General features: G+C 37.8%; 1 protein-coding gene across 1 annotated transcript in view; it reads left to right on the forward strand.

The window, feature by feature from the left end:
• The window catches only part of Piezo2 (piezo type mechanosensitive ion channel component 2), a 395,532-nt gene that overhangs the window by 131,721 nt on the left and 249,267 nt on the right, over positions 1 to 14,544 (forward strand). Inside the window, exon 3 of the mRNA XM_070029632.1 lies at positions 9,368 to 9,493. Coding sequence (XP_069885733.1) covers positions 9,368 to 9,493 — 126 coding nt within the window. The remainder of the gene's footprint in view (positions 1 to 9,367; positions 9,494 to 14,544) is intronic.

The following is a 14,544-nucleotide window of genomic DNA, read 5'->3' on the forward strand; positions in this document are numbered from 1 at the left end:
CAGTGCCCTTCCGGTTTTCTGGTGATTTATTGGAGATAAGAGTCTCACGGACTTTCCTGCTGGGGCTGGCTTTGAACTTCCGTCCTCAGATCTCAGCCTCCTGAGTAGCTAGGATTACAGGAGTGAGCCACCAGCACCTGGTATATGAATAAGAAGTTATTTTTAAGAAGTAGAAGAAATGACATTATAAAGAAAAGTCATCTCTTCTACTTCTTAAAAATAATTTCTTGTTCATATTTTAGGATATTATTTATTTACATTGTTGAGAATCTCAAGAAAGTTAGCTGAAAGTCATTCTAGTATTTATCTTAAACTTTTTATTTTTTATTTGTTTACTGGTATAACAAAATATCCAAACTAGACACTTATATTAAGAACAAAGTTTTACTGAATTCACAACTTAGGAGACTCAAAACCCAAAATTAGGAAGACTTCAGTCTTTGGTTTCTGTTACAGCATGGTGGAGAGGCAGCAAGAGGGCACATGATGAACAGGATGCCAGAAAATTCAGGGACCAGGCCTATTCTCTATACCAACTCAGTCTACGATACCAGCATCAGTCCCTTCCAAGGATAAAGTCTTCAGGAGGACTATAGTTTTTATCATCTAGGTGGCTGATATTGTTATAAATTGCATTTGAACTTTTTCCAGGTGTTATAAGCAAGAGAATTAAAATCTTTGTTACGAGTTCTCCCCTTCCCTGCCACCCACTTCCATGACTGTAACTTTTCTTGAAAGGTGCAGATTAAAGGCTTAATCCCCAATGTGGAGCTACCTGGAGAAAAGGTGATGGGAATCTTTGGGAACTAGCTCTAGTGAGAAGTTCTGACATCATAGGGAGCTTTGTTATACTATTATGAGGATGACTATCGTAATTACCTTCCACTTCCACACTTCTGCTTGATTCTTGCTGAAACACGGGTAACTAAATGCAAAGAAGATTAATTTTACCCCCAAACTAGAAAGCAGCAGCCTAGAAATTGTTTCAAATAATTTCCAGAAGACTGAGCTAAGCATCAGGATTGAGACTTGTCCAAACAGTATCCCTGAACACACCAGGAGCAAGGGGCTTCTGGCCAGACTACAGTCTTGTGTAGAAACATGGCTTTTGTTCCAAATGCAGGAAAAAGAAGGGAAAACAAAAGACAGATAACCAGAAAGACATAACCAATCATCAGCACACAGTAAATACTTTGGAGGGATAGAGCAATACAAAGCAGTAAACAGGCTAGCTTTGGAGGAGTGGTAACTCTGTGGTGAGCCTCATGCACCATGCTTTGAATGAAAAAAAATACACAATTAGGATCACTGGTTAAAACACAGGGCTGATTACAATTCCCTGGTTTTTAAAGGACACTGAATGATAATGTACTCATGACGTTTTTATGGTTTATTGCTTGGGAGAAGCCATGTGCCGGAAGCTATGTGCCTTTCCTCCCCTAGAGGTGTCAGCACTGAGCCTCTCTTCCTGCTCTTGGAACTCCATCCCACAGTTACTCACTGTGTCTTAATATTAAAGGAATATTCCAAGGCCATCTCAGTGGAGGGAGGGCCAAAATTCTCCTTGGGTCAAAGTTAAAGGGAATGATGTTGCAGAATTGATAACTGATTACAGTCAATTCGGAAGGGAGAAAGGTGTGGAAGCCTTTGATGCAGGCATCTTCATGTTCCTGTCCCTTGTCCCTTGACTATGGTTCACCTATACTCTGAAACTATTGCTCTTCTCTGTTTATATCTGTTTTATTGTGTGGCTGATTTTGAAAGTTTCATTGTACATAAAACCAGGATAATAAATGATAATAATGTCTCCAATAACTATACCAATGGGGGAAAGAAAGTAGAGGTAGAACACTGGGCTTTTGCAAGGAAAGAGTTAGGAAGGCATGGATGGGAATTCTGTACCCCACTTGCAGGAACATAATGGGAATTTTCAGTCCCAGTATGGAGATGAGGAGAATACTGCAGGAAATGCCACCCTTCCTTGTTCAAATAGCTTTTTCCCTGGTCACTTCTCTGGGATTCACTCCTTTCTACCAAAAAAAAAAAAAAAAAAAGGTTTTGGGAACTGGAATTAGAGTCTCATGAGATTTCAGACTGGTTATGAAGTACACATGTGTTCTCTCTCTTCATTTGAATTGGTAACGAGGTTCCTTTTGTTGTTGTTGGCTGGGCCTGGGTGCTATATCTGAGCTCCTTTTGCTCAAGGTTTGAGCTCTACCACGTGAGCCACAGCTTCACTTCCATTTTTCTGGTGGTTAATTGGAGATAAGAGTCTCACAGACTTTCCTGATTCAAACCGCAAACCTCAGATCTCAGCCTCCTGAGTAGCTAGGATTACAGGCGTGAGCCACTGTTGCCCAGTTATTGCCATTCTTTGGTTGTATGTGTGGGTTCCAGTATTGGGCTTGAACTCAGGCCTGGGTGCTGTCCCTTAGCTTTCTTGCCCAAGACTGACATCTACCACTTGAGCCAAAGCTCCAATTCCAGCCTTTTGATTCATTTGCGAAAAGGGGCCTGCAACCACTATCTTTAGATCTCAGCCTCTGGAGTATCTAGGATTACAGGTGTAAACTACCATGCCCAGCAGGAATGGCAATTCTTTTAACTAACTATGGTTAAATAGCAACATGTGTTCTGCCTAAAAGCTTCCCATCTGGTAGGCATCTATAATTAATTTCATTTCGAATTTATAAGAAAACTCTTAATCCATTAATGTACTTAGGGATACCTGGGCTTGTTTCATATCTTAGCTATGGTAAATAATGCTGTGATAAACATAGTTGTGCTGGTAGCTTTAGTATGGCTTTGTTTGTGATTGCTTGGGTACATGCCCAGAAGTTTTTGTTTCTTTTTAAAAAAATATATTTTTATTGTAAAGATATTATACAGAGGGGTTACAGTTACATGAGCAAGGTAATGAGTCCATTTCCTATCAAGCATTGTTACCTCCTCCTTTGTTTTTCCACTAGCATCTCTTTCCTCCCCACCTCCCCAACTCCTCGCTCTCCCCCAACCCCGCAAAGTTGTGAAGTTTGTTTTCAACATAGTTTTTTGTACATCTCATTGTTACAATGGGTCATCCTGTATCCTTATTTCAGCATTGTGTTATTTCCCTTCTCCTCCCCAAATTAGAAAATTGTATATACAAGATTCAGGACACCGGAATCAAATACAGTGACAACATGGGTTGTACCATGTGGTGGGGGTGGGGGGGAGAATATACAAAGAAACAAAAAAAATCACTAAGTACATTAAAAAAGATCAACAAGAAAGATAAAGTATCTTGTGTCCCTATCTTGTGGTTCATTTTGCTTAGTATCAGGTTATATGGTCATGTGTACAGAGCTTTTGACCTCTTCTGTTTGTCGTAGACATATACTAGTTATTGCAAATAAGGGAAACCATGGACCTATGTTTCTTTGAGTTCAACCACTTTGCACAGCAGTATGGAGGTTCCTCAAAAGACTCCACATAGAGCTCCCCTATGACCCAGCAATCCCACTTTTAGGCATCTACCCAAATGATCACAAACAAGGCCATACTAAAGCTACCAACACAACTAGGTTTATCACAGCATTATTCACTATAGCTAAGCTATGGAACCAACCCAGATGCCCCTCAGTCGATGAATGGATCAAGAAAACGTCACACACACACACACACACACACACACACACACACACACACACACACTCGCGCACACACACAATAGAATTTTATGACTCCTTCAGAAAGAATGAACCCCTCCCCCCCATTTGTTAGGAAATGGAAAGACTTTTTGTTTCTTTTGTATGTTCTTTCCCCATGGTATAACCCCTGTTTTCACTGTATTTGATTCTGGTGTCCTGCATCTTGTATATCCATTTTCTCATTTGGGGAGGGTAAGGGAAATAACAAATGCTAAAACAATGATAGTTGACCCACTGTAAGAATGAGATTTACAAGACATTATGTTGAAAATGAACTTTACAACTTGGTGGGGGTGGGAAGAGGGAGGGAAGAATTGGTGAGGTGGGGAGGGAAGGGATAGTAGGGTGAAAACAAAGGAGGGGGTAATAATGTAACTGTAACCCCTCTGTACAGTATCTTTACAATAAAAAAATAAAATAAAATTGGTAAAAGAAAACCCTCAGATTTGTATCAACTGCCTTTTCTTTTATTGGATCTGAAGAGTAATTTGTAGGAAATCCTCCAAATGAAAAATTTTCCTTTCTATGTTATTTTTTCCTCTAAATGTAAGATGTGCATTTTAAGTACCTATTCTGCATAGTACTTCTACTAAGTTTTCCTAATTAAGCTGTAAATAAATATATATCTTTTGAGTAAAATGGCAAAGACTTTACATACAAATAATACTTTTGGAACACTGGTTTTGGAACACTGGTTTTGTGCCAAATTGATATCAAATTTATTAATTTATCTAGAAACCTATATGGATAGGAATTCTGCTGTTTTATTTTCACAAGAAAAGTCTCAGAACATGCTTTTAAAAGTATCTCTGAGCCGGGCGTCGGTGGCTCACGCCTGTAATCCTAGCTACTCAGGAAGCTGAGATCTGAAGATCACGGTCAAAGCCTGCCCAGGCAGGAAAGTCCGTGAGACTCTTATTTCCAATAAATCACCAGAAAACCGGAAGTGGTGCCGTGGCTCAAGTGGTAGAGTGCTCACTTTGAGCTGAAGAGCTGAGGGACAGTGCCCAGGCCCAGAGTTCAAGCCCAACGACCAAAAAAAAAAGGAAGAAAGAAAGAAAGAAAAAACAAACAACAACAAAAAAAGTATCTCTCAGTGATTTTGGCACACATTTATTAAGTGGGAAATTTCAGAGTTAGCGTACAAAAGTTGATGCCATCCTGAGAAATGGGGATCTTGTTCAGTATGCTGTGAATTAAGTGATGCATGGCTGTAATTAGACTGGGAGTATATGTGCTTATGTGTATAGGCATATGTGTGTAGATGTATATACCTGTGTGCATGTCTGTGTATTTGTACGTGTGTACATGTATGTGTGAATGTGTATCAGTATATGTGCATATGTGCCTGTTGTTTGTGTAGATATAGGTATGTTTGTATATGTGTATATGAATATATATGTGTGTATATGTCTATGTGCATATTGTATGTATGTAGGTATTCATGTATTGCTGTATGTGTATATGTATGATATAATGTGTGTAGTGTGTGTGCATTCACATACATGTATGTGTTTATGTGTATGCTGTGTATGTGTTGTACAACTATGCATGTGTGTAAAGCAATTTTTTATTTATTTTATTTATTTATTTATTTTTGGTCCGGTCGTGGGGCCTGAACTCTGAACCTGGGCGCTGTCCCTCAGCTCTTCAGCTCAAGCCTAGCACTCTACCCCTTGAGCCACACCCTCACTTCCGGCTTTTTTTCCCTGCTTATGTGGTGCTGAGGAATCAAACCCAGGGCCTCATGCATGCAAGGCAAGCACTCTACCACTGAGCCACCTTTCCAGCCCATAAAGCAACTTTTTATTTCTTTTTGTTGCTCTTCATTTCTGAAGTTCCAGGTTTCCATTTGGAGTAATTTACCTTCAGATTGAATAATTTACCTGAGCATTTCTCTTAAAACAGGTCTTAGTTTCTCCTTTATCTGAGAATGCCTTACTTTTATCTGTATTTCTGAAAGAGATTTTCACAAGATGTAGAAGTCTGAGTTCACAATTCATTACTTTCATAACATTATAATATTATTTCACTGTGTTCTTGTCTGAATGGTTTGTGATGTTTTCAAATGTAGGTTTGGAATTGTTCTCTTCTGATATGAAATATGACATTTTTTTACCTATGGCCTTCAAGAGTTTTATTGAAATTACCTCTTCACTAAATTTCTTAAATTATTATTCATTTTTTGTAGCAATCTCTTTTAATAACAAGTGACAGATCTTTGTATATTTTCTGTCAGATGTCTAAGGTTCTATTAACTTTTTTCCAGTGTTTTCCTCTCAGTTCCTTAAGTCGATAACAGTTATTATCAGTTCATATTCAGTGACATTCCTTTGTACCTCCAGTATCCTAATAAGTTATCAGGTGTACTATACTATATAGGTATATATAGTTTCAGATATTCCATTTTCTGTTTTAAAATTATTTGAATATTTTTGCTGTTGTTTCAATTTCTCTGCTGACAACTGTGATTGTTTTATATTTTAACAGTTTATCTTTATATCATGGGACATCATTATAGTGGATGTTATTGTAACATTTTCTTATAATTCCAACTGTGGAATGTCAGAATTGGCATCTGTTGATTAACTTTTCTCTTGAGAACTTGTTCTTTGTATCTTGGACAATTTGGGATTGTGTTGTGGACACTTGAAATATTTCATTATGAACACTGTAAAATCCTCTGAAGAATGTTAATTGTTTTTTCCTCTGGTATTTAGCAGGTAATCAGTCTGTTTACATTGATGGCATCAGCTTTGATCATTTTCTGTGGGTCATGGTTCCATTGTTAAGTCAGTTGTCAAATCTTACTATATATTTAGGTGCACCTTATTTGTGACATTTCAGGGATATTCTAGGACTTGGGGAGTTTTTCATATCATAGTTCATGTCTCAGTTTTTTTTCAAGGGTTTTAAGAATGCGTAGTTCAATTAATGTATAGCTTACAGGGGATACCAGGTTGTGTCCAGATTGAGAATTGATCCTGTTCATTCTTTAATTCTTTGGATTTCTCTCCTATTTCATTTTGTCAGAAGGAAAAGCTTGCATGTGTGAGGTGAGGAAGGTAGTTAGATGCCTTCAAGAGAGCACCATAATATAGCCTGGCAACTGGGACTGTCCCCAGGGAAGATGTCAAACAAGAAAGGGAGTGAGAGGAAAAAAATGTATGGAAGAGTATATAATTGGTGGCTTTTTACTTGAATTAATTGTGCCAGTTTTATAAGTTAATGGGAAGGTATGGGAGTGGATCATGGATCACTTATAATGGCCTATGGTGTTACTGCTCTACTTAGAGTTAGCTTTCTGCGTGATTGTGTTCTGCTTTATTTACTCAAGTGAAAATTACCTTCTATTCAATGACTTTGGTATTACATATATTCATACACAGACACTATATGTAGATATGTGTATAATAAAGAAAAGACACATATTGAAAATCTTAATGAAAGCAAATTTTATGTTAGTGAAGATGGCTCAATGCACATCTCCATAGGCTGCTTCTTTGCAGAAACATCCAAATGTCAAATAAAAACAACCAGATTCAGGTTTTTTTTAGAACTATTAAAACCAGTCACAAATTTACAGAGGTGAGAGGAAACAGGCAAGTTGGAGATGGCAGGAGAGTGGGCATTTTTATTTGTCTTTCCTTGTTGCCACTGTCAGAGGATTTAAAGACAGCAGCCCATATCTCCAGTTCTGATGTTTGTTCCTGGTTCCTAAGAGGACAGAGCAGAATGGTGTGTGTACTGTCAAGTTTGGGGACTTACTGAAAGACTGATACAAAGCACTTGACTTTATTGCATTTAATTCAGAGCTCATTCTATAAGGAGAAGTAAAGTGCACGAAATTTCATCACTACCTTGAGCAAAAGATCACCACTGAAAGAAACAGCAAAGTCCTAAAATTTTAGTAGGACCACTAAGAAGAAGTTTCTTGGGAAATTATTGCACTCAGAGGTGACCTCGGTGGGCAACTTTAAAAGTCAACTATAATATCCAGGATGGGATGTATACTAAGAAGAGATCTGAAAACATGAAACATTCACCTGTATGTGATTTCTGGTGAAAGCAGAAGTCGCAGTCACAATAAACATGCAGTTCTCGTGTAGTCCCTCCATTCTCTCCACACTCTAGAACACAAAGAAATCTCTGTGAAAATGCTACCAGAAGAAAATCTGAAAAAATAGCTTTCACACATAATCACATATGACAGAAGATCAGATTTAGCCATTTATGTGATGGTTATCTAACGTGTCAACTTAATCAGATTGAGAGATGCCTGGAGGATTAGTAAAGCATACCTCTGTAACCAGGGTATGCTATGATGGTGTTTCCAGAGAGTATTAGATCCAGAGGGCTTTGACATAATGAATGGATAGTCTTAATATGATGTTGGTCCATGTAGGAGATTGGGCATGTCCTTAGGGGCTATATTTTCCCCTAGTCTCTTCTGTATTCTTACCTTTATTCTGCTTCCTGGCTTACTTAATTTGGTTGCTCTGTTTTGTCATGCCTTCCCTATCCTGGCACAACAATACTAAAAGTAGCTAATTAAATCTTGCTTTGCAAATGGGTTTAATTTTTTTTAACAGAGAGTCCAGTCAGTGTATAGAAACATATTGATGCTTTTCTTTTTTGCCCTTAGTCCTTCTTGCTTTTTCAGTGTTCAATTTTTTTTAGTACATTGATTTTTGTATCCTGCACCTTTATTGGTGTCATTAGTTTTAGGTTTTTGTATCTTTTTTATTGGAATATTAAGGGCTCCTCTATATAAGATTATGTCATCTGAACACCATATACAGTTTAACTTCTTCTTTGAATTTTTTCCAAACCTAATTTCTTTTGCTAAGGTTTTCTGTACCATGTTGAATAGAATGCCAACAACACCTGATTTCAGAAGAAATCTTCTATTGAGATGGAATGTCTCTGACTTTTTTTTTGGCCCAGGTTGGCCTGAAACAGAGATCCTCTGATCTCAGCTTCATGAATATCTATAGCTATAGATTTGAGCCACTAAATCAAGCTTATAAATATTTTTAACTTCATGAAATGTTTCTTTTGTACCCATTGAGAAAATTGTCTATCAGCCTGTTAGTGTATGAATTTCACTTACGGATTTATGAATGTCAACCATACTTGTTTTCTGCAATAAACTTTATTGTAATTATGATATATTTTAACTTTACTATGTTATTTCAGTTGGCTAGCCGTTTTTTTAATGGTCTATGCTCATGAGTAAAATTTTCCTATAGTTTTCTCTTCTAGGTTCATTTAATTTTGTAATCAAAACTATCGTAACTTCATAACATGCTTTAGGCCACTTCCTTTTTCTACAATCTAGAATTACTTTTATAAGTTGGATGTTAACTGTTCCTTCAAAATTGGTAGCATTTTCTTATGAAATTTTCTAGATCAGGTTCTTTCTGTGGTCCTTCAATAACATGTCATGTAATAACAGTAATGATGTGTTGCATGTAATGTTACAGTGGACTTTTAATAAATGCAAGGCTTACAGATATATAGAGAGTAATAGGTAAGGTATGAATAACATTGCCTGTCTGTTTCACTGGGTCCATACACTAGGAGATGGAGAAGTATGTTCTGTGTTGGATCTGAAGAGGAGGAAGTGTGGGTAGAGGTGACTGGCACCTCCTTCACTCTCTGTCCTTCTTCCCCAGGACACACAGGACGGTTGCTGAAGTCTCTGTGCTTTACCAGCCTCTCTTTCCTGCTGCTGCACATCATTTTCCACATTACACTGGCCAGCCTTGAAGCCCAGCACCGCCTTGCACCTGCCTACAACTGTGAGTATCACAACCTCTGCTCATCTTACTCTGCAGGTAACTGATAAAGCTCTGGGCCATCTAACTCACAAGAATCTGTGATGTATATTATAAAATGCATGGTAAATTCTGGTGATTGTCAATTCAGCACAACATAAATATGTATCAAGAAGATTTGCCTAGAAAATTAGGGCATGAGAGCAGTTTAGGTAATGAATTTCCAACATGCGTTGGATATTGGGTTCCTAAATGTTAGTAAAATATTCTTATCAGACCTATCTGGAAGTCAAGATTATCAAACAGTCCTTGGAACTTACATTAAAAAAAAACAATGTTTAACAAGAAGACAAATGTATAGTAATGCTATATTAATTACATCACAAATGTATGACCATAACATCATCCCTGGTATAAAACATAATGTAACATTATGCAGTCTGTGTGTGTGTGTGTGTGTGTGTGTGTGTGTGTGTGCGTGTGTGTGTGTTTATGTGCTGGTTGTGGAGCCAAAACTTGCACTCTCAATCAGTATTTTTGCTCAAGGTTGGCCTTTACCACTTGAGCCACACCTTCACTTTTGGCTTTTTGCTGCTTAAATGGGATTAGAGTCTATACATTTATTTGCCCAGACTGACTTTGAATCTTGAGTCTCAGTTCTCAGCCTCCAGAGTAACTAGAATAGTAAATCTGAGCTTCTGGCATCAGCTGCATTTCCTATGTCTTCATGCAAAAAAAAAAAAGGCATAGTACATAGAAGTTCTTTTTCAAACAGAATTCTTTTTTGGTATTCAGAGGGAAGTGGGTATCTTATATCCATTTTATTTTGAATTTATGATCTGAAAAATTCAATATATTTATGTTTTGTCTAGATATTGCCTTTCCAAAATAAATCATGGCCCATTTTTGTAGGCTGTCTGATTGTCACTTGACAAAACAGAAACATTTCAAGTAGACCAAATACAATCCATATGTTTTCAGTTAAAACTAAAGAATCCCTGGGGTGTTTGAAATACACTGTAATAACAGTTTTAACTTGTCAGTTTTTCTTTGAGGAGCCTATTTGTGGGATGAAAATTTCCTGAACTTTCATAAGCACAAGTAAAAGCAATAAGAAGTAAATACACTTTCTATAAAGTAAAATGATCAAAATTCCTCATGGACCAAAGAGACTTGCTTAAATAAAGTGAGGGATTCTTTAGTGGAATATGAATTTCATATTCATAAATTACTCATTATCCCTCCTCCCTCACTGCTAACTTTCAGACATCTACAGAGCTGAAGTTAATATCCATTTTTGTCATTTTATAGAGTTCATAATTCTTTTGGTAACTATGTCTGACAAAGTATTTTTATTAAAGATTTATAATTTACAGTGTGACTTGTTCTTTAAATTGATATATAATTCACATACCATAAAATGGGCCTACTTAAAGTTTACAATTAGGTGTTAGACAGCCTGTGCAGTCAGCCAGAACATGCATTTCAGGCCCAGTGTACACCTCCTAGGAAGCCTGCATTATAAATACTAGTTACTCCCAGCCAGACCTAAAAGCCACTATTACACTTTCCAACTCTGTTAGACATTGCTATTCTGGATATTTCGCCTACATAGATGCAGTGTGTAGTCATTTGTGTCTTACTTCTTTTACGTGGCATAATTTTTTTTAACATTCATGAGGGATGTATGCCAACTGCATTCCTCTGTATGAATAAATAATATTCAATTGTTAAAATGTGGCTGTGTTTGGTAACAGCCAAACATTATCCTGCTGCTGCAATTTTGATAAAACATGGTATTTATGCCAGTACTGGCAGCTTACTCTGGTAATCCTAAACTATTCACGAGGATGTGAGGATCACAGTTTTGAAGTCATCCTAGACAAGAAAGTCCAGAGACTCTTATTGCCAATTAACTAGTAAAAAGTCCAAAAGTGAATCTGTGGCTCAAGTGTTAGAGCAACTCCATTAACAGAATGGTTGAATCTCACTCAGCGTGGGGCCATGAGTTTAAACCCCAGTACTGGCACAAAACAAAACAAACAAACAAACAAAATCCATGATATTGATAAGGTCATTTTGATTTCAATACAGTGATAAAGAACAATTATTATGTTTGGCCAAGTTCACGTGTAGCACAGATTGTTGACAAGATACTTCATACTACTTCTTGACCAAAATCTGACTAAGACAACTAAGACCATACCACAGATTACATAACCATAAATCTTATTCAAATTTTAGAAGACCATTTCAAACATGAATTCCCCATCAGTATTAAAACTTAATGCATTTTTAAAATCTGAGTTTATAAATATAGAACTTGACCCTTATCTCAAGTAGTTTAGATGCTGAGGGATATAGGGAAGAGGACTGGTAATGTCCAGCTAGGAAATGAAATTCATGGTCCCTTCTGACTCAGCATGGCTAGGCATTCCTACTTTTATATACAAGAAGATTTTCTACAACACTAAAAGCAATACAATTTGAAAGGTTAAAAAAAAATTTCCTTCTCTAATGTATCAATTTTATATATGTTCTTTAATGAAATGTAGATAGAACAGATATAGGGATATAACACAAACACATATGTCCATGCACACACTCACACACACGTCTGAGGAGCCTTGATACCTCATCTGTAGACAAGGGTTCAAAATACTCAGTTGCTCAGGTGGAATCTGTATTGATATCCTGAAAGTATCTTTATTTCCCAGGAGTGGAGGGAGGAAGCTGGCTCAGTGCAGTGAGGGCTGACCACCTAGCCTCCCTCTTCCTGTCTGCTCTTCCCTCTCAGTCTTGTGGTGTTGGAACTGCTTCTCTAAACCTCATTTCCTAAACATCATCCCCAAGTCCCTGACAAGGACCATGTCTTATGTGTCTTCTACTGTTATTCCTTACTGCACGGTAACTTGAACAAGTCTGAATCAGAGGAATGCCTTCCGTTCCCTCTTTCCTTCCCTCATCTCTTAAGCTTCCTTGTGAAAGAACTCCTTTGCACAAATAAGTGCCAACTGAATGGAAGTCAACAACCATAAATTTTATTTTTACAAAGTTAAATTCCAATGTGAAGCTTATTTCTAACAAAGTTAAGGTTCCAATTTGAAGATCCAAATATTTTTGATGGAATAATGAATACCCAAGGGTTAGGTTAAAGTCTGAGTTAAAAAAAAAAAAAAGAGTTCTTTATTTTCAGCCCTAAGCACCTTGAAGGTGAGTTTATAGACATCATAAATTTCTTCTGAAAAAAGCCAGTGTTGCTAGAGGAGGGCCATCGCCAGGTGTTGCGAATGCTGTTTGCCTCCGTTTCATGTGTAGCATTAATATTAATACATTCTCGAAAAGGATCAAAGAGAAGGACAAACAAACTTCAGAGGTTGGCAAACTCATTCATGTCCCAGATTGACACAGACTAGGTTTTCAGCCTACAGCATTTGTTTAATGATCAAATTCTATAAACTCCTATAAGTCCTGGGAGGGTGGGTAATGGAAATACCAGCTTTTCATTTAGAGTTGACTTCACTTCACTGCTGAGATTGTTTCTCCACAGTTAGAGTTAGGATTTTACCATCAAAGTTGTAAATATAAACTCCATTATTTCAGTAGCCTGAATTCTAGGAGTCAGTAGCTCATGCCTGTAATCTACTAGTCAGGAGGCTAAGATTTTAGGATCATGGTCTGAAGCCAGCCAGGGCAGAAAAGTACATGAGAGTCTTATCGCTAATAAACCAGCAAAACAAACACACAAAAACTGGAAGTGGTCAAACAAAACAAAAACAACAAAAAAGCTCAAGTGGTAGAGTGGCAACCTTGAGCTAAAAAGCCAAACAAGAGCACAAGGCCCTGAGTTAGTACCAGCACATATACACTTTTTTTTTTCAAGATTTTTGTGCTGGGAAAGAAAGAATATACCAAAACAAGTAGCTTCAGACTCAAGACCACCAAGTGCTCATTTATATATTTATGTGTGTTTCATTTTTGTTTTCCTAATGACTTCTTTCCCAATTTAAAATTTCTAGGCTCACCACCATGATAGCAAAAGCTCTCAACATCCCTTGGGACCCTAAACCACGTGTTTTGGGATAGCATTTTAAATACTGAGCCATCATAAGATTCTGTTCCCCTGGAGTCTTGTGACTATTAACTGGCAGTAGTGAAGATTTTTTTTCAAGTCACCCTGTTTAGTTTTTGACTGGCTGGCAGATTTGTTAAAGGTGCCATTGTGTAGGATTGAAATTTAACACTCCCTTCCCTGTCCCACGTGCTTTATTTCTAAATCTGCGTTCTTATACTAAGTGAGGGGGTCCATGGAGCAAAGGAGACCTCTGTAAATTTTGCTAAAATGTGTGGTGCCACTAACTAAAATATTTTCATTCCATCAAAACTATGCTACTTAAATAAATGTGAACCTGGTTTCAATTATGTCATTACAAATTACACAGAAGTACTCTGTCTGACTCGTTGGTAGATATGTGGCCCTGTGAGCAGCATTTCAAGGCCAGTCTAGATTTTGTGTGTGTGTGTGTGTGTGTGTGTGTGTGTGTGTGTGTGTGTGTGTGTGTGTGTGCTGGTTCTGGGGCTTGAACTCAGAGCCTAGGCACTATCTCTGAGCTTCTTTGTGCTCAAGGCTAGCACTGTACTACTTGAGCCACAGCACCACTTCTGTTTTTTTCTGAGTAGTTTATTGGAATCTCATGGAGTTTACTGCCTGGGCTGGCTTTGAACCACTATCCTCAGATCTCAGCCTCCTTAGTAGCTAGGATGACAGTATGAGCCACCGGCACCCAGTTGCCAGTCTAGGTTCTTGAACTGTGTCAAAGTTCTTCAGAAAACTTTTGGGTCCAAAAAATTGGAAGAGAAGAGCTGGGATGTTGGCTCAGTGGTAGAGCGCTCGCCTTGCATGCTTAAGGCCCTGGGTTCGATTCCTCAGCACCACATAAGCAGAAGAAAAAAAAAGCTGGAAGTGGCGCTGTGGCTCAAGTGATAGAGTGCTAACCTTGAGCTGAAGAGCTGAGGGACAGCACCCAGGCCAAGAGTTCAGGCCCCACGACCGGATCCCCCAAAAAAAATTGGAA

The sequence above is a fragment of the Dipodomys merriami genome, unplaced genomic scaffold (genome assembly GCF_024711535.1).
Source record: "Dipodomys merriami isolate MVZ:Mamm:240054 unplaced genomic scaffold, mDipMer1.0.p SCAF_2, whole genome shotgun sequence".
Taxonomy (NCBI): Eukaryota; Metazoa; Chordata; class Mammalia; order Rodentia; family Heteromyidae; genus Dipodomys; species Dipodomys merriami.